The following is a 26343-nucleotide window of genomic DNA, read 5'->3' as shown; positions in this document are numbered from 1 at the left end:
GGAATTACATAACCCATAACATCTAGATTATACAGATGCTCCTGCCTTGCAGCCTCTACATGTGAGCTGTTTCTACGCAGTAAAATCCTGAGTGTTCGTTTAACTCAGAGAGTGTACAAATGTAACCAAATGTACAAATGTAAGGGTCCATTTGGTTACACCTGTACACAAAGTCCTCTGTGTTACATTTGCCACGATCTCTGATTTACAGATGGATAAATGAACACTGGGGATTTGTACTGTGTAAGGCGAGGCAAGGCGATCTTATTTGTAAAGCACATTTTCGACAAAAAGGCAATTCGACGTGCTTTACACAAAACATGCACTTGATCATTTACCGACAGATAGTTGGATCATGGTTGTAGAAGGTCTACTAGTTTACCTTAAAGTGCACATACATATGTTTATCACAGGATATTGTTTTTGCGTGTGCACTTCCTGCCCGCTGACTATTTTTAGACAGATGTTAGTTGCACAGTAACATCCTGAGTGTTAATAAGGACCCGCACCTCCTCAGGATCTTTACTGTGTATATGGCATTTAAATATATGCTAGGCTCGCTTGTTGCTTCTTTTGTTGTCCCAGTTACTTCTCTGTCTCTTGGGACTCTTATCCCGGGACCACCTACAGTACCCCCATTGTTTGACAAAATGTTCAAAGCGTTTCCTCTGACCTTGCATTTTGTAAGTTGCTCTGGATAAGAGCGTCTGCTAAATGACCCAATTTGAATTGCTGGATGCGTGTCATATTCTCACAAAACAAAATCATAATCGAAATTAGACAACAGACATTAGACAATTATGCATCAGACATTTTATAGGGGGGGGGATTAATATTCAGGTAATGATGTACTGTACATTGTTGCCAGAATAAACAATGTACTAGAACAATGTTTGAATTTGGAAGCACATGTAAATGACTCACTGAAACAAATGGGAGACTCACAGTTTTACTCAGAATGAGGGCTGTCCACCACAATGTTAGGCTTGGCGTCGGATTCTGTGGCACTCTTTGAGTATGTATTCATCGCTTTCTCCTGGACAGCCAAACACATTATGGTTGCATTAATTGACAAAGACATGTTAGAGTGTACTACATGCACTCTACAATCCTGAGTGTTAATTTAACCCTGAGAGTGTACAAACGTAACCAAATGGAGGGTCAATTTGGTTACGTTTGTACAACCTCTGAGTTGCAAATGGATACATTAACAGTATTTGACTGTGTGTAGTCACAAGCTGATGTCACTAAAAGTTATGTGAATCTAAGTAGAGTAACAACTTAAACCCTATACACTTCAGTTGACCGGTGTTCCTCAGGGGTCTATACTTGGTCCCCTAAATTTTTTTAGCGCTACACCAAACCCCTTCGGAGAACGCGAAAGCTTGTAGATCGGCTATTTTTAGAATGTTCGCCTATTGTGATATGCCCAGCATAGGTGCACTAGGGTTCAAAAGGTTAAATAATCAGAACAAAAGAACAGGCAGAGTACATTACGTATGCACATTATTATTAAGCACATATGCACATTACCTCCACGAGCTGATACCATTGCTCTATGGGTTTGCGTGGATTGGCCATCATGGCTGTCCAGTGCTCTCTACCGGGACCCTCTGCATCACTGCCCACGCGGCACATCCCTATGACCTCGTTATGACCAATACTGACGTACAGTAGAGAGATAGAACACAGAAAAGAACAAGAAAAAGAAGGAGATGAATGGGAAGCAAAATGAGCAAGAAGAGAGAACAGCAGAGGAAGATGGAGAGACAAGCAAGACAGATGGAGATAGACAGAGAGGGAGGGTATAGCCATGGAGGGGGAGAGAGGGGGAGGGAGAGAGAGAAGGAGGGATTGAGTGAAGGTATAATGGAACAGAGAGAGACAGAGCTGGTGAGGAACAGGCAGAGTGGGCCCCATTTATCAACCTTGAATGCAACAGCAGAGGTAGGATATTGAATAGCAGCTCACAAATAAACACAGGCTGTTACAAAGGGGCGGCACGCCAGTGGGGAGCGGAAACCCGCTCCAAAAGCTACCAACATTAACTCTAAAAAGTGTACAACTGTAGCCACATTTGAACACTCTCAGAGTTGCGAATACAAACATTAACACAGGGATTTCACTGTGCATGCCGATGCCAAACTCCATATGCTAGCATCCTCTAGCTATTGCACAGTAAAATCCTCAATTTAACTCATAGGGTGTACAAATGGACCCAAATTGACCCATGTTAAATTATGACGTGGCAACGCTGAGTGCCGAACGCAACACGATAGAAACGCTGGCAGGGTGTCTCACCATCAGACACTATTTCCTTTAGGCATTAGCATATGCTAATGCTTATTCATGAGATGCCTGTCCTCTATGTAAAACAGGAGACGTCCAGGAGGAGTCTGACTCATAAAGGAAGGGGGTGGCAGGCTCATCGTGTTCAACGTAGCAGTACCATGATCAAACAGAGCCGCCCCTAAAGTGACAGCAAACAGCAGCAGCACACCATGTACAAACATGCTAAAAAAGAAAAGAAAAGAAGGCAACAGTTTGCATCTGGAATTTTTGGCCAGCCCTAGAAATGGACATGGCTTTGAGTGACTGACTGGCTGACTGAGTCACGTCAGTCATTGTGTGAAGATTCAAGGTCTCAGAGAAGATTCTGAAATCCTTCTTCTCAGATACCACTCAGAGCACGCTGACAGGGGCCATCGCCGTCTGGTACGGGTTTAGCTCATCCCAGGGCCTGCAAACCCTGCGGAAGGTGGTGAGGTCGGCTGAGCGCACCACGGGGACTTCCCTCCCATCTCTGCAGTCTCATACAATAGTACAGTAGGTGTTTGCAGAGCGAAAAGGATTATGAAGGACAAATATCACCCCTACAATGGACTGTTTGTGCTGATGCGGAAAGGCGAGCACCTGTGGGGTCAGCACGATGGGACTGAGGAAGAGTTTTTTTACAGAGGTTATCAGAGCACTGAACATTGACAAAACAAAACTGCCAATTCAGTCAGTCAAACAGCTTCAATCGGTGTCCCCAGGTCCCCTTTTGCTCAAACCAGAACCCTCAAAACCCCCTGCACATATTGCACTTTGCACATACTGTAGTACTTGCATTATGCATACTATTTACTGTATATTCTATATATCCCAGTTGCTAATTTATTCTCACCTAATATTCTGTACACACTCCATTGCTCCTAAAGATCTTTACCTCTTGTTTTTTTCTTAACCTGTATTATATCCACTATCATATTTTGCTGTTACATTTAGTTAGTCTGTGCCTGTGGAGCATGTCACACCAACATTTTGTTGCTTGTACTTATGAGTGAGTAACAAATAAACACCTTTGAATCTTCAAATGAAGTTAAAGCATTGGTCAGACGGTTGGTGGACTAGCCAATCGCAGAGCTATCATCCCTCTTGGCTTTTGGATGTAATCAATCCTCATTTGGCCTAATAACTAACTAGCCAATTGCAGATCAATCATCACTCTAGGCTCTGGGATGTAGTGAGCAGAGTGCAAGTATAGGTTCTGGTTTGTTAACGGTTGGTTGTCTCCCTGGAGTACAGCTTTGTTTACGTTAGCCACGCTTAGCTCTTGCTCAGTACTGGTCACAACAGAACGTAAAGATAAAATAGTGTTGACAAGGAACTGCTGCTTGAGTCGCGACAAGTTGTTAGCTTGTAGATCTGTTCTTTTTGGCGAATGACACCGCCGTACTACATAAATTATAAATTAAGGAATGAATTGGCATAACGACTAAATTGGGGAGAAAAAGGGGTAAAAAATTATTGGCTACTCTAAATAAAAAATAAATAAAAAAACCTGCAACTCATAGAATGTGCACTCGCTGTATCGCGATCTATACGATCTCTCTGAAAAGGCAGGTTGTATGCCTTTATGCAATACAGTCTGTTTGGAAAACAGACTGTATTGACTTACTGCCGTAAGAACTGTCACTCTCTCTCTCTCTCTGTCGCTGAGTGTCTGTGTCTGTGTGAGACACACACACACACACAAATGCACTGTGTAACTGCAAAAGTGTGACGCATATCGCGTAAGACCACTTCCGGCGCTAAGGCGACCTAGTAGCCTTAGCTACATAGTAAGTACATTAACGGTGCGGAAAGAAGCTCTGGCTATAGCCAGAGCACTGAGCAATATTTGTGCAAAGTGTGGAGTCAGTTGGAGCACTCACTGGTGTAATGTGAGACCCTCTCCAACGCTGACTCCAAACTCCATGGGTGTTTGGAGTCAGCTCCTCAATTCTGGTAGCTGGATGTTGGACATCATATATTTCATGTTCATTTAACCAACTGTCATTGGGGAACTCTGGTTGAGAGAGAGACGGTTGACGTTTAGTTGGTGGGTCTGCATTAGTCTAACCTGAAAAAACTTGAACCCACTTTATGCATGTTAGGTAAACAGTTCAGGTTCTCACCAGAGAAATTGCACTGTGTAAAATACAGACATGGTTCCTTCCGCACTCACCGGTGCAAAACTATGGATCTAGTCAACGCATATTTTAATGTATTCTAATGTAATCTGATAAATTGCGGTTTGGAGTGTAGACAAAGCTTGCACCAAAACTAATATACACCACTGTCTTGAAATCACATAGAGTACATGTAGAGATGCCTGCTATTGTGCTATGCCATGTTAGATAAGTTTTGGGTGATTTGATTGGAACATCCCTACTTAGATCAATATTATATGGCAGACCATGTCGCTTAAAAACAATGACATATTTTCAAATGAAAAAAGCGTCGAGAGGCATGGACACTTTTCAGTTGATTGCCAGACGTAGAATGTATACTGTATGTGGCTTGAGACTAATCTCTCTCTCCATTTCATGGATATTGTCACATGTACACATCCTGTCTCCGTTTACATTCAAATTCTCCTCCAGAATAGGTACATTTTGTTTTTCTAATGAAGTCTTTGTAAAAAATACTTAATTTGTTATTTTATAGGTCTATGGATGTATTCATCATGGTTTCACTATAATTTCATTGTATCGTAAAGTCCTATCCAGGCAGGATTATTATTACAGGGGATGTCTGGTAATATAATCTACGTTTCTTTCGATCTTGTGATTATGTCTATGTCTATGTGTGTCTTGTGTATGTATGTTTACTCTGTGTTGGAGTTTCTTACTAGCTGCTGTAACATAAATTGCCCAGTTTGGGACATAATAAACTTGAACTTGAACTTGAATTCATGAATTGTGGTTCTGTGCAGGTCAACGTTATTTGTGATTATGAATTAGACATATTTGTGTTGTCTAATCTTGCAAAGTAGGTCATATATTTCCTCCCAAATCTTATGGTTGTTTATCAACTGTTCCAACACCCAAAATAAATAAGGGTTAGTTCTCCTGGCATTTCTAGCGTTGTAGTGTGTATCCACATTGGAGACAAGCTATTCCCATGTGGATCCCGAGATCCACAAGATTTGATTTTTTTTATCAAATGTAGCTTGACCATGTCATCATGATCTACTACTTCAGAACACTTTAACAATATTACTGGGAGCACTATAGAAGAGATAAAGATGAACATTTAGGAATTCACATTATGGACACTACCACTGGCTATCCAACAACAAATTGCCCACAATTTCACACAGTCCAGCCATATACACGAATCCACAGACGCGCTGCCTGTAGGCAGCCTTCCATTGCTGCGGTGTCAACGCTCCGCGGACGCGACACCGCAGCAATGGCCGCCTACAGGCAGCTACAGGCAGCTACAGGCAGCTACAGGCAGCGCGTCTGTCTATAGGTTTCACCTATGGCCTTGTTTTAGTTGAAATTATCTTTGTGTTTCTTTTGAGTAGAATCTACTCCATTATACCTCCATTGAATGTACTCAATTAATTACCAGTTTAGACCTGGGGCCGATTAAAAAAACGCCTTCTAAAAACTGTTTACTGAAAAACTTGATTGAAAGGTATAAAGATATATAGGTTAAACAGGTATACATGGGTTAATACAAGTGTTGACATAATTGAGTTCCCTAATTAACTTGAATATATGTTCAAAGATCATTTTACAGCCACTCAGTAGTCATTATAACAACAAACTATAGAATTGCCTTATACAACAACAACAACAACAACAAAAAACGTTCTGGGCTCTCACCAGTCATAGTCCATTACTGCAATGATGATGGACACACTCTCAATGTTCTCATTAGGAATGTCAAACACCAGCGCCTCGTTGTAGGTAGGATTCAGCGTGTTCTTCTTAATGGACGTCTTCCTCTTCTTCAGCCTGCGCCCGTCACAGATCAGAGAAGCCTTTACGTAAGGGTCTGAGGGAAACACAGAGGAGAGGAGGGAGGGAGAGGAGGAGAGAAATAGAGTTGGACGTGGAGAGAAAGAGAGAGTGAGAGGGGATTGGGCAGAAAGAGATAAGAGGTGCACTCCTAGAAACGCTATTAAGCATTACGCTCACAGGCACCTGTCTGTGGCACATAAAAGGCATGAAAATCAAGTCACCTTGGCAAAGCTGGATTAAGAACATAAAGGAGAGAACCAACACGGGCTGATTCACTGCACTTGTACATTCTACACCAGCAGCTTTGTGGATGCAGTGAGGGGAAAAACTGACACCCAGGATTCGATTTTTACAGCACGTTTTTAAAGCATTACAATCATCCCGCGATCGTCAAGGCTGTAATTGTGACGTGCATCGTTATCATTCAAAGATCTTGTTTAATCAGCGGAAGCAGTACTGAAACGTCTTCAAAGCAAATTGATTGCTAATTCAAATACCTTAGTTCGGCCCGCGCTAATTAAGTTGCACTAATTTAATTATTATATTATCAGCAGTAATCACTCTCCAGCCACACAAGGGATATTATTGTAGTTGTTTTGCAGTGATTATGCACTTACATGTTTACACGTTTTTGTTTGTACTACATTTCAGCTGATAAAAAGTTACATTCTTTGGATTGAATTTCGCTTATAACATTGTAACACATTTTAGTAACTTTATAACACATTTTAGACGTAACATGTCATTTTATGAAGGTATCGACCTTCAGCAGGGCTGCTAACCTGGCGGTGGCGTTTATATGCAGCGAATGGGTTTTGGAACAACGGCACACACAGCCACTGAACAGACGGCATGAGTGACATGTTGTTCTTGTACCTGAGAAGCCTGTTAGGTCCATGGCTTTGAGGTTGGTGGCCTTAATGACCGTAGCAGTTAGCCTGCCTGCGGTGGGCAGGTAGCACAGCGAGAAGTTGAGCTCCCCAAGGTCAGCTTTTTCCTGCAACACACACATGCGCACGCACGCACACACGCACACACACACACACACACACACACACACACACACACACACACACACACACACACACACACACACACACACACACACACACACACACACACACACACACACACTACGAGTCAAGCTACAGTAGAGAGACAGCTGCAGGATCAACTGTAAAGACATCTCTGTCTTTATAGTTGATCCTGCGGCTGTCTGGATAGACTGGTGATAGCCACCCATTAAAACACTGTCATTTTATCATTTCCTATGATTTACTTCACTCTGTCACCAAAAGAGAGGGACTTCATCAGCAACTGATGCAGGGTGACGACAGGCATCCTAATCTAAACGGGCAGAGTGTTTAGGCAGAGGGGAAGTGCCTTCATTGTAAATGAATCATATGTCAATCTGTCAATGTCCCCAAGAGGAAGAAAGTGTTAAGTGGAGGTGACATTTCTTCAGGCTATTTATATCGCTCTCGCTCTTCCTTTTAGTATCAGGGTTCACTGTTATGTCTCTGTCTGTGATCTCATGACACTCGAGTGACACTGTAGGCTCCTAAGTCACACAGGGGCCTCACGGATCATTGTTTCCAAATGTGTGAACCACTGAGAGATGCAGAGAGGTTGAGTCTAACTCTAAACTATTATTTAGTGAATGAAATATGATGCATGTTTTGCAGTAGTGGCTCAGAGCCTATGCCTGATGACCAAAAGCCTGATACCTGATAAGTACAACTTCAGATGTACAGTATGTGCATTAGTACTGTTTCTCTTACTCGCTTTACAGTGTCTTTTGTAGAGGTGCAAACAATGTTTTGACCAATTAATGTTGTGGTGTAATTTGGACAGTAATGTCATTAAAGGCATAGTTGCGTTTTAGTTTGATATCGCACATCCCAAGGTTCTTCTCAAAGTTTACAATTGTTTTAAAAAAAGCGACACTATGGTAATGATAATATGTCTGGAAGCTTGTTAGCATTTGTTGGGAAGCTAGAGCAGGGCAGCCGTAGCTGAGTGGGTAGAGACTAGGCCATCTGGTAATCATAAGGTCACCAGTTTGCCTCCCGGCCTGTCCATGTCTACATGTTGAAGTGTCCCTGAGCAAGGCACTTACCCCTAACAGCTCCCTCCAAGCGCTCATCATGAGCAATAATCAGCTGGGTGAATTTTCCCAGCAGGATTAACAAAGGTCTCCCGGCTTAGTGGAAATAAATACGAAATCTGGTATGTGCATCAAACCAGAATATAAAAATCCCTTTAACCCATCAAGGCCTGAGGTTCCGATTCTACAAAATGTCTTCTAAATCCTAACAGTTTTCTGAAAAACGCACGTTTCTATATCAGTGCCGCGCAATTAGCTTGTATATCTGCAATTTTTGAATAGCCAAAGTATAAAATAATTATTTAAGTGGTTACACAGATGCGTTCTCGGTTTTAATGGGTTAAGACGTTCATTTGCAGTGGCACTGCATAGGCTGTGTAGCTGGCCTTGTAGTGACCGAGGGGTGTCCTTACTGCAGTGCCTTCGACGATGTCCCTCCAGACGGGCTTGTCCCCTGTGCCCTCGCTGAAGTCTAACAGGTTGTCCACCACCACCTGACCAATCAGGTCATGTCTGGAGAAGCGGTCGAAGTCATAGACAGAGAAGTGCAACTTCCTGGAATGTAGTTCAGCCAAGGGCACGCCGAACTGGAACGTCTCATTGAACACTGGGTTCAAGGTCTTTCTGTGGACCTGAACACGAACACACACACACACACACACACACACACACACACACACACACACACACACACACACACACACACACACACACACACACACATTGCTCTAAATATTTTCCAAGTAACTATTGTAGATGAAGAGCATTCTTTGACAAGCAAGATATCTCACCAGGCGGATTCTGAGAAAAATGTGAGGATTTGGGTTATTTCCATAACACCTACTGAAGAAACCAATCTAGTCCATCTCATTTCCCCTCTTGGCTAGACCAGTCCACTACCCAAAGAGTCATCAAGAATGATGTGTCAGGTCATTTTAAATCACCAGATTTTCAGGCCACTACACAGCTTTTAAATCCAGTCCTACTGTATATTGATCAGAGCAATGGTCACCGAATTATGGCCATTTGAAATGTTAGAAACTGCTGTAGTGCCCCAAATTTATTTTGTGACTATTGTCATGGCAGATCCATGAACAGCCATGTTTGGTATGATTGGAGCAACGGTCTTCCTGTGGCCCCCGGGGGACCCTGACGTGGCCCCTGGTGTGGCTATTCTGATGGCAGACCCCTGACCAGTGTTGGTGCCAAGGTTGGTACGGATCGGAGCAACGGTGCGCCTCGCAGTTCCGCATGTTACGTTTGTGACGTCCACCGTCGGCCCATCCACCCACTAGACAATTTTAATATAGGTCAAAATTAGGGCTGGGTCTCGATTAAAAAATATGTATCTAATTAATTAGAGGCTTTGTAATTAATTAATCAAAATTAATCGCATTTTAATTGCACATCAATATTTGACCTGAGAACAGTGAGAAATGTTGGTAAACGTCTTTAAGTACATGTACTCAAGTACTGTACTTAAGTACAATTTTTAGGTATTTTTTACTTTACTCAAGTATTTCCAATTTCTAATACTTTTACTTCTACTCCACTACATCTCAGAGTCAAATATTGCACTTATACTCCGCTACAATTATTTGAAAACTTTAGTTACTAGTTACTTTGTAGATTTTGATTATTATTACAAAACATACAGTAACCACTTCAGCCCTATATTGGCCATTAGAAAATAGCCGATCTACATGCATTGTGAGCTTGTAGATCTGCTATTTTCAAAAGATTTGTATACATTTGAAATCAATTTGTATAATGAGTAATTAACTTTTGGTACTTTAAGTACATTTTGATACTTTTATTACTTTGAATTCCGGACTTTTAATTGTAACATAGTATTTCTACATTGCAGGTAGAGTGTGTTGTAACTGTTGTTTTATCATCGTTTAATGAATTAATTAATAAAAAGAATCTGCGTGCATGTGACCCGCACCGCATCGCCCCCCCCCCGATAATTTTTCTGTAATTAATTGATCGAAATTAACGCGATAAAGTCCCGGCCCTAGTTAAAATGCAGAGAACCGGAGACGACGTCAATATTTGAAAGACATGGCTGTGATTTCATACTCAACATTCTTCAATTCATTCACTATGGGCTCTATTTATAATATAATTGAGTTAATTATAATGCTTCAGACTACCGGTGACAAAGCTACAAAACAGCCAAACATGGCCATCTACATCATCGACAAGTCGCCTTGCTTCTTGACATGGTTTTTCTTAGTGTTAAATAGCACAGGGAACTGGCTAACAGCAAGAATTTGTTTTTATTCCATTAGAAGGGAGCATGAATTGTGGGGAGAGAGAAGGGGAATGGAAATGGTGAAACAAAAACATAACGATGCTTCACTGTGTCATTGCAGCACTGCAACATTTTAAATGACTTTTAGTGAGAAAATATAGTATAGTAGCAGGATTTTGCTGTGTGTGTGTCAACGCATTTGCCGTAAAGGCTAGCATATGATGCCGGTTACAAATTAGATATGACACATGTTCCACTTCAAATACACCATTTAGCAGAGTGAAAGTGCTTTTTTCCACTCTATCCTACTAATAGCTGATGACTGGCCAGCTATCTGTCCAATTTGACTCTGCTTTGCATTAAACCTACATGCCTGATGCAGGACCTATGTGGCTTAAATCTAAAGCCCAGTCCACACCAAAGCTTCACACCGCGACGAAACGTTGCAGAACGATGCAGGGACAGTTGCAGCGCTCTGAATTACCCCATTGCAGGTCAGTGCATGCCGACTCATTGTGTCACAAATGATTCTACTTATTCGCAAGCAAAACCTTTCAGAAGCTACAAAACATTTAACCAATTTGAGCATGTTCAGCTCTCTCTGGAAACACTCGCACAGAGTGAGAAAAATGAACCAATGGGCTTAAGGAAAGGAGAGCTATTTCATAATTCTATACAAGATAACAATATAATATAACACGTTGAAGTGCTATGGAAAGGGTAAACTATCTCTGTTCCTCGCCTTAATGTGTGCCTGTCACTAGGGGCAACCCCTTCTGTTGTTTATCACAGGCTGATAATTGCTGTGGAAATGGCAATCGGTCGCACCTTGGCACCAGTTGCAAACCCCTGCTTTAGGATTCTGTTTTAAGTGATTTGAAGTTGTTGCGTTGCAAATCTTTGGTCTGGACTGGGCTTAAGAAATTCTAAGCTCTGACATCAAGTGACAAGTGACATCCCATCTTCTTACCTGTCATATCAGAACAGAGAAGAGTCTGAAGGTGACAGAAACATCTACTAAGATTTTTCTTTTTAAAATAAATCAATATACCATACTCAGCAAAAGTGGCAAAATCGAAAATTTGTCTCTGGTACTAGAAACTGGTTCCTAAAAGCTAAAAGTTGAGTATGTGATTGAAATTCAGCACTCATCTGCCTTTTAAACAATAGGGAAGCAGTATTATGGAAATGACTAAAACGCTAACATTTCTGAGTGGCAAGAAGAGGTTTTATGACAAAGACATATAGTAGACAGTCACACACAAGGGGGTGCAGGAAACGCTCTCCTTCAGGCTGCGTCGGGGAAGGCATTTCAATTTAGCATAACTCCACTTTAATATATAACCCGTTGAATGTTCACTTTGCACACTCGGATGATTCTTTAATCAATTGGCACCTATCATCTAGCCTCAAAGAGAAATAGGAGTAGAGCAAGGGTAATATCTGCAATCCTGAATAACTCTCCCAAAGCCAGAAACCGACCAGAGAACCACAGAATGTGTGAACTCTTAAATTAAGTGGGGTTTCCTTTCAGCAGTCTGAAACCAATTATGACATAGGATAACTTTAGCGATCATTGAAAATGTTCAAACCGTTAGACTGACGCTTGCCACAGACAATACTAAGAATAATATTGTATGTAGGCTAGGCGAGCCGTGGTGGTGAGTGTGGGAGGTACCTTTGTCTGGAATTTCTTCTTCCTGTCTGGCAGTAGATAGATCTTAACGTAGGGGTCAGAGAAGCCATTGGCATCCTTAGCTGGCAGGTCTAGAGCTTTCAGGATCTTCACCACCAACTGCTCTGTGCTGTAGAGACACACACACACACACACACACACACACACACACACACACACACACACACACACACACACACACACACACACACACACACACACACACACACACACACACACACACACACACACACACACACACACACACACACACACACACACAAAGTAAGCCATCTTACATCTAAAAGTGGAGAGGCGTGTTGTGTGTTTGTGGGTTTTGGTTGGGCCTTCAAGTGCCTGGGGTACTGTAGACATCCTACCTCAGTAACACTAGAAGATGCATTTCATTTTATACATTTTATAAACTGTACAAACTGACACACCTTACAGACTTAGTTACTAGGCCGATGCCTGTTGGGAACGATGTCCGTTGGGAACCCACTACTATGACGTGACGTCATATTGATGACTTCAAAATGTCTGTTTATTTGAACTATTTTTACATGCAGTCTCCCATAGATCCATATGCACAACAACTCACATTTATATTGTGTACTAGGGGCGTAAAGGTTCTGAAAACTGAAACAGCTATCCAAACGTCTACAATCCAAAATTGAGAAAATAAAGAAGATATTCACGCTATCATGAGTCTTCTGCAGACCGGTCTGGCCCCAAGAACTGGGCGGGCGTTTTGCAGAAACCAAAATGTGGAAGAGCCAATCAGCGTCTGTCAATCACAGGGTCCTGAGCGCATTGATTGGCTCTTCCACTTTTTGGTTTCTGGAAAACGCCCACCCAGCGCTTGGTGCCAGACCGGTCTGCAGAAGACACATGATAATGTGAATTCCTAGTAGTAGTTTGGTGTTAGAAGAAAAAAGAGCAGATTAAGTACGGAGTGAAAGATCAAGTTTACTAAGTACTGACGATCAAATATGGTTAAATGTCTATAAATACTAGGCCTGACCTCGACTAAGTCGAATAGTCGACTGGTTAGTCGCGGGGGGTCCGAGTCGACTGCGTGTCTCTTACTCGAATCTAGTCGAGAAAAAAAAAAAAATGTTTTTTTTTTTTTTTTTTTTTTGGCCATTGTTTTTTGGCCAAGTCTACAACTGCAACCACACGTAACTTCCACTTTATTCTTCTTATTCCTCGTCTTTGTATTGGTATTGTGTGTGTTGGAGCGCCTCAGTGCGGCTGCAGAGTTCATGTGCAACCTCTTCCAGAGAGATAGAGACACTAGAAACTCTGCTGGAGACACAAAACAAACTGTGTAGACTTGGCCCTTTGAAATAAAATGTATTTTGGCACAACATTTTTTTTTTGCATTAGTTGACTGCCAGTCGACTATTGGCAATTAGTCGCCAATTAGATTCGACTATACAAATCCTTAGTCGGGGACAGGCCTAATAAATACACATCAACATGAATCCAACATACACTAATGATAGTGCTGTCAAACACGTCTATGAAGCTATCCATGAAATCTATGAAAAAGTTTAATCTGCAACACAATTCTATACAATATGTAGTGGGGGTCCCTGCTTCATCTCTCTCTCAGCTAAGGGGTCCTTGGCCAAAACGTTGAAGACCCGCTGTACGTCATTGGTAACATTCTACACATCATTGGTCAAACTGCTGGAAGTGTCTTTCTCATGCCGGAAGCCTGCGTCAGCAGCAGATATGTTTAAGACATCACATCATCATAGCTTGACACGTGTAACTAGGAAATCCTGCAACTCATTGAGTTGTCCCAGTACGGCAAGGACAGCACAGAGTGTCCTTACCCCATAATAAATGGGACATAGATATAAAAGGAGACAGAGTAGTGAAGTGAGGTCACGCACAGGCACCTAATGTGCTGATATCATAAGAAATACAGAAACATGAAATGTGGGTGAAAAGGCAATTTGATTACAATGACAAATAATAATAATAATTTGGTTTGCAATAAGGCAATATATAAAAATGATAAAATAATACAATTCTATAAGATGTGATGCGCTGAAAGCTTGTACAGTAGATCGCTGATGTTTGGTGTGTGACCATGATACTGACCATGATACTGACATGATACTGACATGATACTGATATGATACTGACATGTTACTGACCATGATACTGACATGATACTGACATGATACTGACATGATACTGACATGATACTGACTATGATACTGACATGATACTGATATGATACTGATATGATACTGACATGTTACTGACCATGATACTGACATGTTACTGACCATGATACTGACATGTTACTGACCATGATACTGACATGATACTGACATGATACTGATATGATACTGACATGTTACTGACCATGATACTGACATGATACTGACATGATACTGACATGATACTGACATGATACTGACTATGATACTGACATGATACTGATATGATACTGACATGTTACTGACCATGATACTGACATGTTACTGACCATGATACTGACATGATACTGACATGATACTGACATGATACTGACTATGATACTGACATGGTACTGACCATGATACTGACATGATACTGATATGATACTGATATGATACTGACATGTTACTGACCATGATACTGACATGATACTGACTATGATACTGACATGATACTGACCATGATACTGACATGATACTGACCATGATACTGACTATGATACTGACATGATACTGACCATGATACTGACTATGATACTGACATGGTATTGACGTGATACTGACATGGTACTGACCATGATACTGTAATGATACTGACTATGATACTGACATGATACTGACATGGTACTGACCATGCTGAAACATGGATTTGGAGAATCAGTATCCACTGTGTACCTCTTAGTTGCAATTCTCTCCATAGACTGTCCTCTTCATGAGAAATCAATTCTGATTGAAAAATATCTGATTATATTTAATGGTGATAAACTCACCAATATTTTGTGGATCATACTCTTTGTATCTGCAAGCCTTTGGTTTCACAAAAAGCACATTTGTCGTGTATGAACAACTTTTCCGAGTTACAACATTTATAGATTTGAGTTAGTAGATTTAGTATTGTTGATTGTTGTTGTCTCCGCCAGGCCGAAGGCATGGTGGAGAGTATGTTTTACCCTCCATGTGTGTGTCCGTCTCAGCCATGCTAACATTGGTCAAGCTTCACGTGACACGTGACAATATGTAATATAAATAGGTAAGACAGGATTAATCAGGAACAGTACTCGCCTGGCGGAGACCTGTGCTCCGAGGAGCACATTTTCTAGTTGTGTTTGTGATGTACAGTAGTAGAGGTTGTTGGAAATGTCGGCGTTGTTTGTGTTTTCCTTCATTGATTGTTGTATTATATGTTTTATTATATTATTATAACTTGTTCTGGCAACATTGTAGCCGACACAAAAATAGGCCTAGAAATACTGCCTTTGTCTGGGCAAAATAAGGTGCTGCCTATAGTACTTAAACACTGACTTGTTGGCTTTCGAGGTGGTGTGTGTGAGTAACATTTTGAGCAGCTTCAAGTTTTAACCTGCTCTATCCAAACAGCCTATGAGGCTTAAATGGACATTACACTGCCTTTGTACTAACTAGGGAGCTAGCACTGTCAAGTCTGTTGCATGTCCAGTCCAGTGAGTGTTGAAATATGGTTAATGTCAAGATAATTTCAGGGTTCCAGAGCATGAGTGAAAGACGCTTACAAACACAAATCTAGATTAGACCTAAAAATGCTCACAAAAAAACAACAACTCTGGAACTCACTGAGTGGATCACCACACACACACACACACACACACACACACACACACACACACACACACACACACACACACACACACACACACACACACACACACACACACACACACACACACACACACACACACACACACACACACACACACACACAAACCCACATCAGACCAAAATGCTCAGCAGACAGGGTCAGCCCACACACACTCACACACCTCTGTATTGGATTTGTATTATAGATAGTATTGTGAAAGATTATTTCTGGAATAGCTCATGTCTCATCATCCCTCCAGCTCCATCACAGTTGCATTATCAGTGGTGTAATATGCAAGGACACAGTAAGCCCAGATGAACAGGCACTGAGGAGACAGTCTGAGCCAAAGACATTAATAATGCTTAAAGGGTGAGCTTTTGTTATTCACTCATTTTTCACCACACACCACAACCACTCGTTTTTAAACAGCACACAATACTCACTCATACTTACCCATATATAGGTGTTTACACACTTGCTCAAACATGCACATCCGCCACCCACACGCACACACATGTAAACACGCTCATAAATATGGTTACACACAGAACATACATACACCCAGTCTCTGAATAGTCACCTTCTACCACACATACACCAATAATATATACACATGCAAACAAACACACTAGCATACAGATGTAGATAGTCTTTACATCTAAATGAACCACCCACAGTCATGGGCCTATCTCACAGACTGCTTATGAAGTATTTAATTAGCAGCTGAAGATGGCTCGCAGGCCTTTAATCAGACCTCGTTAGAATGTGTCTCTCCGCGTTAACGAGCATGTCACCACTTCATTAGGTCCTTTAGGATAGCAGTACGAACTTTGAAGGGTGGGGCGGGGTGGGGGAGGGCATGTGGGGTGGAGGGGGGGGGGCGAACCGACAGGCGAAAGCCAATGTTCCTGGTAGCCATGCTGATGGCCTGTTTGCCCTAATCATGAATTAGAAACATCTTGCTGACAACATGACCGTGCCCAATCAGGACACGTGTTTACCTCTGAATCACATCCAATTAAGGAAATTGGACAAATCTGCACATCTTGCAATCATACCAAATCAGAGTAATGATAAACAGAGCAATCACAGCAATTAGGAAATTGCTTGTTTCTGATTCTGTAGCCAGATAAACAGTTTCATACGAAAACCTGACCAATTATCTGTGTTCCGTGTCATGGTGTAATATATTACGATGCCAAGACAGCATCCGCATTCCGCATACAATGCAAAATAATACTCAGACATTATTAAAAATGACAAGTACTGCTTGTGTAATAAACCTGATCACATGTTGTATCACCCCACTCTCATGTTTTTAAAGCAAGACATGAATGAAAACCAAGATTTCAAACACATGTAGTCCCCCAAGGCATTCAGCACCAAACACGCCTATTGCCTTCCAGCAGAGTAGAATTCACAGCCCTACTTCTTGCAGACAATGCCTGAAAAGCTTGCTGTTATTCCCAGCGCAGAAATATGTCAGCTTTTAACAGGGGTGTCAATAGAACTGCATTTCTCAGAGGACCTGGGAAAGATTGACACTGTTGCTCTGGCTGTTAGTCCCCAAATAGAGGGGGTCTCACACATTAACATCACAATTCCAGTTCCGACAGCGGTAACAGCAGGTGACAACACAAAGCCACACAAGTCCCACGCGTGTGCCTCCACACGTGTTCACAAGGTCTTGCACACAGTAAAATCCTAAGTGTTGGACCCAAAAGGACCTGTAAGAGTCATTTTTCACAGGCTCATATTTAAAAGAACACGGAGGATTTTACTGTGCAGCTGTATCTTTAACCTAGCCTTCTTCAGCTCTCTCTTGCTAACTCCCCGCCAGTAACGACAGGCAATGCACAACATCACATAAATAATCTTGTGCCTTTATAAATGGGGAAAAGGAGCACATGAGCACTTTTCATCATCAACCTCCCTCTCCCTCAGACTCCCCAGCTAATTTTCTGTCTGTAATTCAGGCCATAACACAGTGTGGTGTTATTATGTGTTGACAGGGTCTGCTGTTTAAAGTGGCACACCATATATAATTCATGACTGAAACGGCCTCTCACTCCCTTGTTTTTCGACCATCAGCACTTTCCCACCCATTGTACTGTTTCTGTATGTGATGGCAGGCAGAAATAGGGGACCATGTTCTCGTCAGACTGAGAAAGCAAGCTGTACACACACTGCCCCCCCCCCACCTCTCATATGCCTTTCTCCCTTCAGTCCCTACTAACAGCATGGCACCCAAAATGACTTTGGCAGAAATAAAGTCATTGGCATAATCAAAATTTAAACCATTTCAATTTCCTTTTTAAATCGGCGTCCCTCCCCATTTTGGTGTGAAACGTCAACATTTAAAAGAAATTCAAAGACATTTCTTTCTTTGTTTTAATATAGCCGATTTACAAGCTCACAATGCATCACGTTGTCAATTATTTGACGTGCAACTAATAGGGTTTAAGTGGTTAAAATGCCTATATCTATGACAATTATGGTATGGGCGGGGAATGGAATCCTGCATGCCATTTATATTTAACATGAGTGCCATTTGGAAGCTGCCAGAAAAGTAGGTTGCCTCCTGTGAACCCGTTGACTTACTTGAAGGCATAGCGCAGAAGGAAGCTTATCTTGCCGCAGTTGTCACCCTTATTCCCGTCGCCCTGGTCACCCTTGGGCCTGTAGAGTTCTGGCTTGATCTGTCCAATGCTGGTCACCTGCTCCTTCTCCTCACCATGGAAATCAGGGCTGGAGAGCTGATGAGTCATGGGCTTGGGCCTAATTCAACACATACACAGAGGTAAAAAACAACAACAACAACAACAGAAAACACAGGGGGTCCGCCAAATCTTTGTGTGAAAAAATAGCAGATCTACAAGCACACAACGCCTCGCGCTGTGAGCATGTAGATCGGCTATTTTCGGAGAGTTAGTGTACATAGTGACAAAATAGTGACAAAATATTGAGGGTTTAAAAGGTCTGAAAATACACATTAGCATGAATCCAACATATTAATAGAAAAGATAATGTGTGTCAAACAATGAAGCTATATGAAAATCTATGAAAAAGTGTAATATGCAACACAATTTTATACAATATGTAGTGGGGGTCCCCTGCTTCAGCTAGGGGGTCCTTGACACACACGCACGCGCGCGCGCACACGCACACGCACACGCACACACACACACACACACACACACACACACAGCAAAGAGTGTATCCATGAACAGAGATGGACACAAACACAGTACTGACCGTGCAGTGGGCTGCTGCTGAGAGAGTGGCAGTTCTTTCTGAGGCTGGGCTCCCCCGTCTGGATTGGGAACATCTGGAGATGTCTGACCCAACTTCAGAGTACCTGCCACCGCAACAAGATGGGAAAAGGATTAAAAGGAATTGCTGAGCAACTCTTCCTTTGTTATTGTCACGGAGCTGTCGCTTGTTAGAGGCTCGTTAGCAGATCTGAGTCTGATGCTGCTTTTGTGAAGCCACGAAGGCAGCATAGATCTCATTGATTGTATCGCATTGATTTTACAGATTGTTCACAGTGCAGCGGGAAGGAACATAAAAAGATGGTTGCGACTGCAGTGTGAGTGTGGGTTTGAATCCATACGGTTACAATATGTACATACGTTTTGTACAGGCGAATCAATAAGACTTCCTCACTGAAATAAAATATTGCTTGAATGGAGTACGAATCAAAGAAAGCACCTTTTAGGTAAGATAAGATAACGCTTAACATTCATCATACTGGCGCTCCACAAAGAAATCATTTACTGTTCTGTAGATAAACCTATAAAATATTTTGTGAGTATATTAACCACTTAAACCCTACTGTATATACAGTACTTAGTTGAACGGATTCCCCAAGGGTCTATACTAGATCCCCTTTTTTTCCATCCACACTAATATCTTTGTCGAAAGTAACCGATCTACATGCAATGCGTAGCTTGTAGATCTGCTATTTTGACTGAATGTTCGCCCCAGAATAGGGATGCTTGGGGTTCATGTGATAAAAATGAAGGGTTATTGACTAATGTATAATATTACAGTTACACTGTAGTGTGAAGGAGAGTGTCTAGTTTCTGTGGGGGTAACACTGGTACGTGCTGTTGTCATCTCACCAGCATTGTTGGGGTAGGAATCCATGTCCAGGTACGAATGTTCCTGGGTCTCCTGTGGCCCACCGACCACGCCCCCCACACCCCCGCTCTCCAGCCCCACCAAGTCATTGAAATGCGGGTGGTGCTGGCCCTGCTGGCCGAGGGTGGGGTAGAGCGACGAGGAGGAGTGGCCCTCCTTCCTCTGTAGCAGTGGGGGCAGGAGCGAGCCCCCGCCCCCCCCCGGGCCCCCGAAGCCGGCGCCTCCGGGCAGCAGACCCGACGTCAGACTCAGGCCCCCGCCTTCCTTGTCGCGCCATGGCAACCAGCAGAGCTTCCAGGAGACGAAGAGAGAGACCGAGAGGAGGACGATCCCACAGAATGTCACGATCACCGAGAGCAGACTGACAGAGATCTCTGCAGGACAGGAAGCACAGAGGGAGAGAGGGCAGGGCACACATGAGGAGACTGAACGAAGCTCTTTGGAAATAGACACACACTACATACACTTACTGTGCATACACGGATGTAAAATCCCAAAGGGATTTTCAGGTCAGGATACCAATTTCATCCAATCAGGAGGGAGAACTTGTACAAGATACGGGATAAACACACGAAATTGGATTTGATGAAACAAAAAATAAGCAGGTAAAATTGGACGAATATTGAACAATATGACCCACCTGCAGATGTATTTATGTTCATTAAAGAGCTGGAGAGATAGGGAGACTCCTGTTACTGAACAAACACTCTATAGCACTCTATTAATAAAAAAAACATTTTGCTTTAACCGGAACAAAGATCACTTACAGCGCTTTTAATTTAAGTTAGTGTACAATTTGTACACTAGCTTAGAGTTACAAATGGATAAATGAACACTGGGGATTTTACTGTGTAAGAAATACCCATACAACCCCCAAATCTGCAAATGTCACGTTGTCCCTCGAGGGAGGAAGAAGGGTGGAGGTGGTGGTTTGAGGGGAGTTTGGAGTCGGAGTAAATTCATCTCATATTCCACATTCAACTCCTGCGCATAAAGTGGGGCAAACACTGGTGAAACGGATATCTAAGGGGAGTAAACAATAAAAACACCCACAATGATATTTCCATGGGATATTATGAAGCATCTCCTTGTGGTTATGAGCTTTTAATCTCTGACGGCTGAAGGATTGTGTCTGTGGGGAGGGGGGGGGGGGGGATGAGTCATCCGAATGAGAAACGGCCAGAGAGGAGAAAAGCGCCGTTTCAGCACCAGACTGTTGGACAGCTCCGGCAGCGGGCTCCATCAAAGAGAATGCGCGAGGAAAGATAGCTGACACGAATTACAGGCCTGGGAACTTCTGTAGTTCTGTTTATAGTTTGAAAGTGCACAAGCAAACACGGCAGCATCTGTGGTGTGTAAACTCAATAAATGAATATTCAGAATGAATCCCCCCCACTTGATAATTAATCCCACTTGATACATATTTATTTAAATCTATCTAATTAGAAATGTTTCGGTATGGTGAATGACTCGAGTAAAGAATCTAACACAGCCCTTCCCCTTGTCATGAATATTTATAAGAATGTTGGTAGGAGATAATGTCAAGGAGATAATGATAACGTACACACACACACACACACACACACACACACACACACACACACACACACACACACACACACACACACACACACTCACACACACTCAGGACAACTTGCTCTGCGTCATCTTGGGCACCATCCAAACCAGAGGGCTGCCAATCAATGACTCCTCTTTGCCATCATCATCTCATAGTAGAATTACTGTCTTATGAGAATGTGTTTCTCTCCAACTGGCACATGCCCATCTTTTTCATCAATATCATTCCATTTGAGGGGCGAGTTTGTGGCCATTACAAAAGACACAGACGCTGCAAAAATCACGACAAAGACACTTAACATTTTTTATTTCTTTAACCACTTAAGCTCTCTTTTACACTTTGTCGTATAACTGTGTCATGTGATTAAAATAGTGGATCTACAAGTGAACTTGTAGATCTGCTATTTTTGTTATTTTAAAAATGCTTTATTTTTTAAAAGAAATTAGAAATATTTTACCTATAATAACCCCACAATAGGGACGCCAGGGTTAAAGTGGCTTTAACGCGCTGACGACGAGAATGAGAGCAAACAAGATGAGAGAGTAGCCAATCCTCCGGCCCTGGGATACATTTTCTAGATTAGAATTTGGTACACAGTCTCTGCTTCATCCTCTCTCATACCCCTTATTCCTTGCTCTCCTTTTTCTGTGCCTTTCTTCTCCAAGGCTACAGATTCTTTGTTCATCAATCCAACCTTCTCTCACCCTTTCTCCTCTCTGTGTGCCTTTCTCTTTCTTTCTCTCTCTCTCTCTCTCTCTCTCTCTCTCTCTCTCTCTCTCTCTCTCTCTCTCTCACCCCTCTCTCCCCCATGTTGCCATGTCTTACTTCTCTTCTCTCACTCTCTCTTTGGTGAATTATTCATCAGTCTGTGTATGTCATTAATCAGCACTTGTTCAAAAGATATGATCAGAGAGAGCGAGAGAGAGAGAGAGAATGAAAGAGAGGCATAGAAAAGGAATGTGGTGGATGGGGGATGGACATTGATCTGTCGCTGTTGGAGACAGCAGGAAAGGAGGGATGAGATGGCGGGGGGAAACGGAAGGAGATAAAAGGGAAGAGAGAAGCGCCAAATCAGGAGGGGAGGAGGCACTGTGAAAAACAGGGCAATGTGAAGCAGAGAAGGACAACAGAGAAGAAGAGATAGTGATGTTCAGGGAGAGGTGACACCAATTTGGGGTTCAAACTTCGTCACAGGCTGCAGGGGCTGGGCAGAGAAATGAGAGGGGAGGAGGAGGAGAGGGAAACGGATTGGTGCACATGTTGGAACAGACATATTGGCTGACTGGCTCCATTCCCGATTCCATTGGCGCGCCCACAGAGGAGGGGGATAAGGGGTTGATAAAGTCAGCAAGTCACCACAACATGGAGCCAAGGAGCAGAGAAGAGAGAATGAGACAGTGATAGAGCGCAGCAAAGCCAAAGGAAAGAGTTGATCGAAAGAGAAACAGACAGAGTCGGAGGTGAAAAGAAACGAGGCGACAGTGATTTAAGGAGAGAACCTCAGAGGGGAGTGGTTTAGGATGGGAAAGGTTAATATATTGATCGTGTGGGGAAAAACAAAGCGAGAAGGGTGAGGTAGTAGGTGTGTGTGTGTGTGTGTGTGTGTGGTTGGCAGATCAGGGGGCACTGATAACACAAGGCTGGGATCAAACGTGTGAGGGGGGACTGTCGGGCGGCGAACCGCTCTCCTCCATTTGTCTCTCTTTAGGCCAGGTGCTTTACCTCGCTCGATACTGATCCCTCTAAAGATCCATGGCTAATCCACAGAGCGAAAAAGAGCAGGTGGAAGGGCAGGCAGGGGGCCTCTGATGCGCATCGGGGGCTGAGGGGTGGGACTTCCCTGTCAATCAGAGACTGAAGCGACCACCCGCTGGGAATCACACAGCCTCTGCATCAAACACAACTCCCCTGCTTACACCAGCGCTCCGGGCTGACAGTGTTCAGCAGACGTTGCACCAATCGTATAGAGCAGTGGTTCTCAAACTTTTGTGTTTGGCCACGGACCCCCATCTGAAAGGATGTTGTGCCAGGGACCCCCATACAGGATTTGTGGTGCTAAAATGTTTCAAATACATAAAAAATATATTTAAAAAAATGTAAGACATTTTGAAAATAATGTGATGCGCTGTGAGCTTGTAGATCGGCTATTTGAAAATATAATATAAAAGGTTCAAGTGGTTAAAGTGATTTTGATGCCACATGAACACATTTAGCTGGGGACCCCCTGGAACCCCCTGAAGGACCCCTGGGGGTCCCCGGACCCTACTTTGAGAACCAATCGTAAAAGGGCTTGGAAACTGCCATCAGCAAACGGCAAACACCTCAGCTGGGGAGAGGGGGGAGGTGGGCGGGCGATGCCTCAAACCATGGTATGACATTTCTGCACACAGCCATACAAATGTGCAGAAGCAGCACGCACACAGCCAATCCCAGGCTAATCTACAATACAGAGCACACTGAGCCACACATATGTCTAGGCTCTGCCACAGTATGTTGCACTTCCAAATGATTGAGTAGTGAACACACATGTGTGCAAGCACGCGCGCAAACACACACAAACGCACCCACACCCACACACACAAACGCACACACAAACGCACACGCACACGCACACGCACACACACACACACACACAAACGCACACGCGCGCACACACACACACACACAGAGTACTCTGCCATACCCTATGGCGCCCCCGCCGCTGTAGCTTTTGTGTGGAAAAACAAATAAATATATTTTGCATCACGGTAAATGTCACAGAGTGAACCCCGCTGATGGTCTTTTAGCCATATATTAGCCTATCCAATATAGCACATGAATATTTCATGGGTATACTGTAGCTGGATTTATACTTCTGATCTCTCTTATTTGCTCTGAGAGCACAGCACCTTCGGATAACTTTAAGGTCTTTAACCCTTTAAGACCTGAGAAGATTCTAGAAATGTCTTCTAAATCCTAAAAAAATTTTGAAAAAAAACCCAATTTTTTTTTTCTCGATTTTTCAAAAATAGCAGATCTACAAGTTCATAGCGCGGCACTCGGTGCCGCGCTATGAACTTGTATATCTGCTATTTTTGAATAGCCTAAAGAAATCTAAAAGTGACACAGATGCGTTCCAGGTATCAATGGGTTAAAGAGAGGTTAAATGTAGCTCTTCCCTGATGATGCACAGTGGAGCCTCAACGTGTGTGACTTAATGGATGATGTGTTACCTGGGTCCAGCGGTCTGTTGTGACCTCTCAGCAGGTAGCTGAACTCCTGGCAACGTTCGCTCTGGCTGTAGCCTCTTGGCGAGTTGAAACACAGCTCCTCCACCAGCATTAGCGCCTTTTTACACAGGTCTTCATCCCAGTCACCCGACATCCTCCAATCCGCATCGCACACTCACACCAGCAGTCAGCCAATGACAGAGCAGCCCTCGCCCCGCCCTCACCTATTGGAAGGTGTTCGGGTGAGCAGAGTATCGGCCCCTTCCACCTTTCGAGGGGGCGTCGGTTGCGGGAGAGGCGGGCGTGGAGCCTGATGTAGCTACTACGCCAATAAACGAGGATTTGATGGAGTCTTGTTTTTGTCTTGATCAAAGGAGGGACGCTACCAGAAAGAAAGACATGCCTGTATGATCGAGCCACATCCTCCCTCTGAGTTTACCTAAGAAAGAGAAAGATTCTTATATAAGTGTTATACCCTATAAGCTCTCTTAATACCGAAGGACCGACAGAGACCTGGCTTTATGTCTCTATTTGAAATGGATTTTCTCAAGGTGTAATCCAGTTCAATGCTGTGACCCTTAAATGTTCAGCCAAGGTCAGGCAAATAATAGGCTTAATCACATGAACCCTAGTGTCCCTATTTATGGGGAGAGCATTCAGCGAAAATAACATATCTACAAGCTTGCAGATTGGTTATTTTCGGCAAGGAGACCTTGGTGTAAAGGGAGAAAATGTGTGTAATAAGGATAGACCGGTAAACAAAGTATAGGTTTTCAGTGGTTAATGGGAGATTCAGGATTTCACTATGCAGCTCTGACTAATTCTGTTTGTTAATTCATATGGACAAAGTAGCAATATAGATAGTTAGTCAAATTAAATAGAAGCATACCACATATTATTTTTTACCTTTATTCAGCTTGACTTCTATGGTGCAGCACCATGATGAATTTTCAAATCGGAGTGGAATCACTCTGTATTTAAATGTTTTCTTTTGCGTTTCAGATGCGTCAGAGTAATAATGAGCTATACCTCCAGTGTGTGCATAACCTCTTGACTTGTTATTTTCATAACACCTCAAAGACCAGTCAGTGGCAACATGCTAGACAGCTGGCCTTTTTTCACAGTGAGTGGCGGACAGCATTAAGCTCTTAGTCATCTAGCTTCAGATGGAATCCACTGGGTTTCCTGATTGTCCCAAACCATCAGTATGGAGCTGGACTGGGATTCAGAGTCGGATTCGTGGAATGTCTTTCGAGCGGCT

General features: G+C 42.9%; 1 protein-coding gene across 1 annotated transcript; it reads right to left on the bottom strand.

The window, feature by feature from the left end:
* Positions 1-943: 943 nt before the first annotated feature.
* On the bottom strand, positions 944-25289 carry syt3 (synaptotagmin III). Its single transcript, XM_080446264.1, has 10 exons — positions 25086-25289; positions 20276-20668; positions 19407-19509; positions 18753-18929; positions 12321-12447; positions 8799-9017; positions 7155-7275; positions 6141-6312; positions 1534-1663; positions 944-1036 (listed from the first exon to the last, which is right to left on the bottom strand). The coding sequence occupies exons 1-10, from the start codon at positions 25234-25236 to the stop codon at positions 950-952; spliced, it is 1680 nt and encodes a 559-aa protein (XP_080302390.1). The 5' UTR covers positions 25237-25289; the 3' UTR covers positions 944-949.
* Between the last annotated feature and the right edge of the window lie 1054 nt (positions 25290-26343).

This window comes from Gymnoscopelus braueri (assembly GCF_963280865.1).
Source record: "Gymnoscopelus braueri genome assembly, chromosome: 13".
Lineage (NCBI taxonomy): Eukaryota > Metazoa > Chordata > Actinopteri > Myctophiformes > Myctophidae > Gymnoscopelus > Gymnoscopelus braueri.
The sequence above is the reverse complement of the archived record's forward strand: the minus strand, read 5'-3'. Positions and strand labels throughout refer to the sequence as shown.

Excerpts from the sequence above, each read along its gene's own strand:
- syt3 (XM_080446264.1), bottom strand. The coding sequence starts at position 25,236 with ATGTCGGGTGACTGGGATGAAGACCTGTGTAAAAAGGCGCTAATGCTG. Across the intron at positions 18,930-19,406 it reads CAGCAGCAGCCCACTGCACG|GCCCAAGCCCATGACTCATC; the intron begins GTCAGTACTGTG and ends GTGTTGAATTAG. Across the intron at positions 12,448-18,752 it reads CTTCTGCGCTATGCCTTCAA|CACAGAGCAGTTGGTGGTGA; the intron begins GTAAGTCAACGG and ends GTGTCTCTACAG.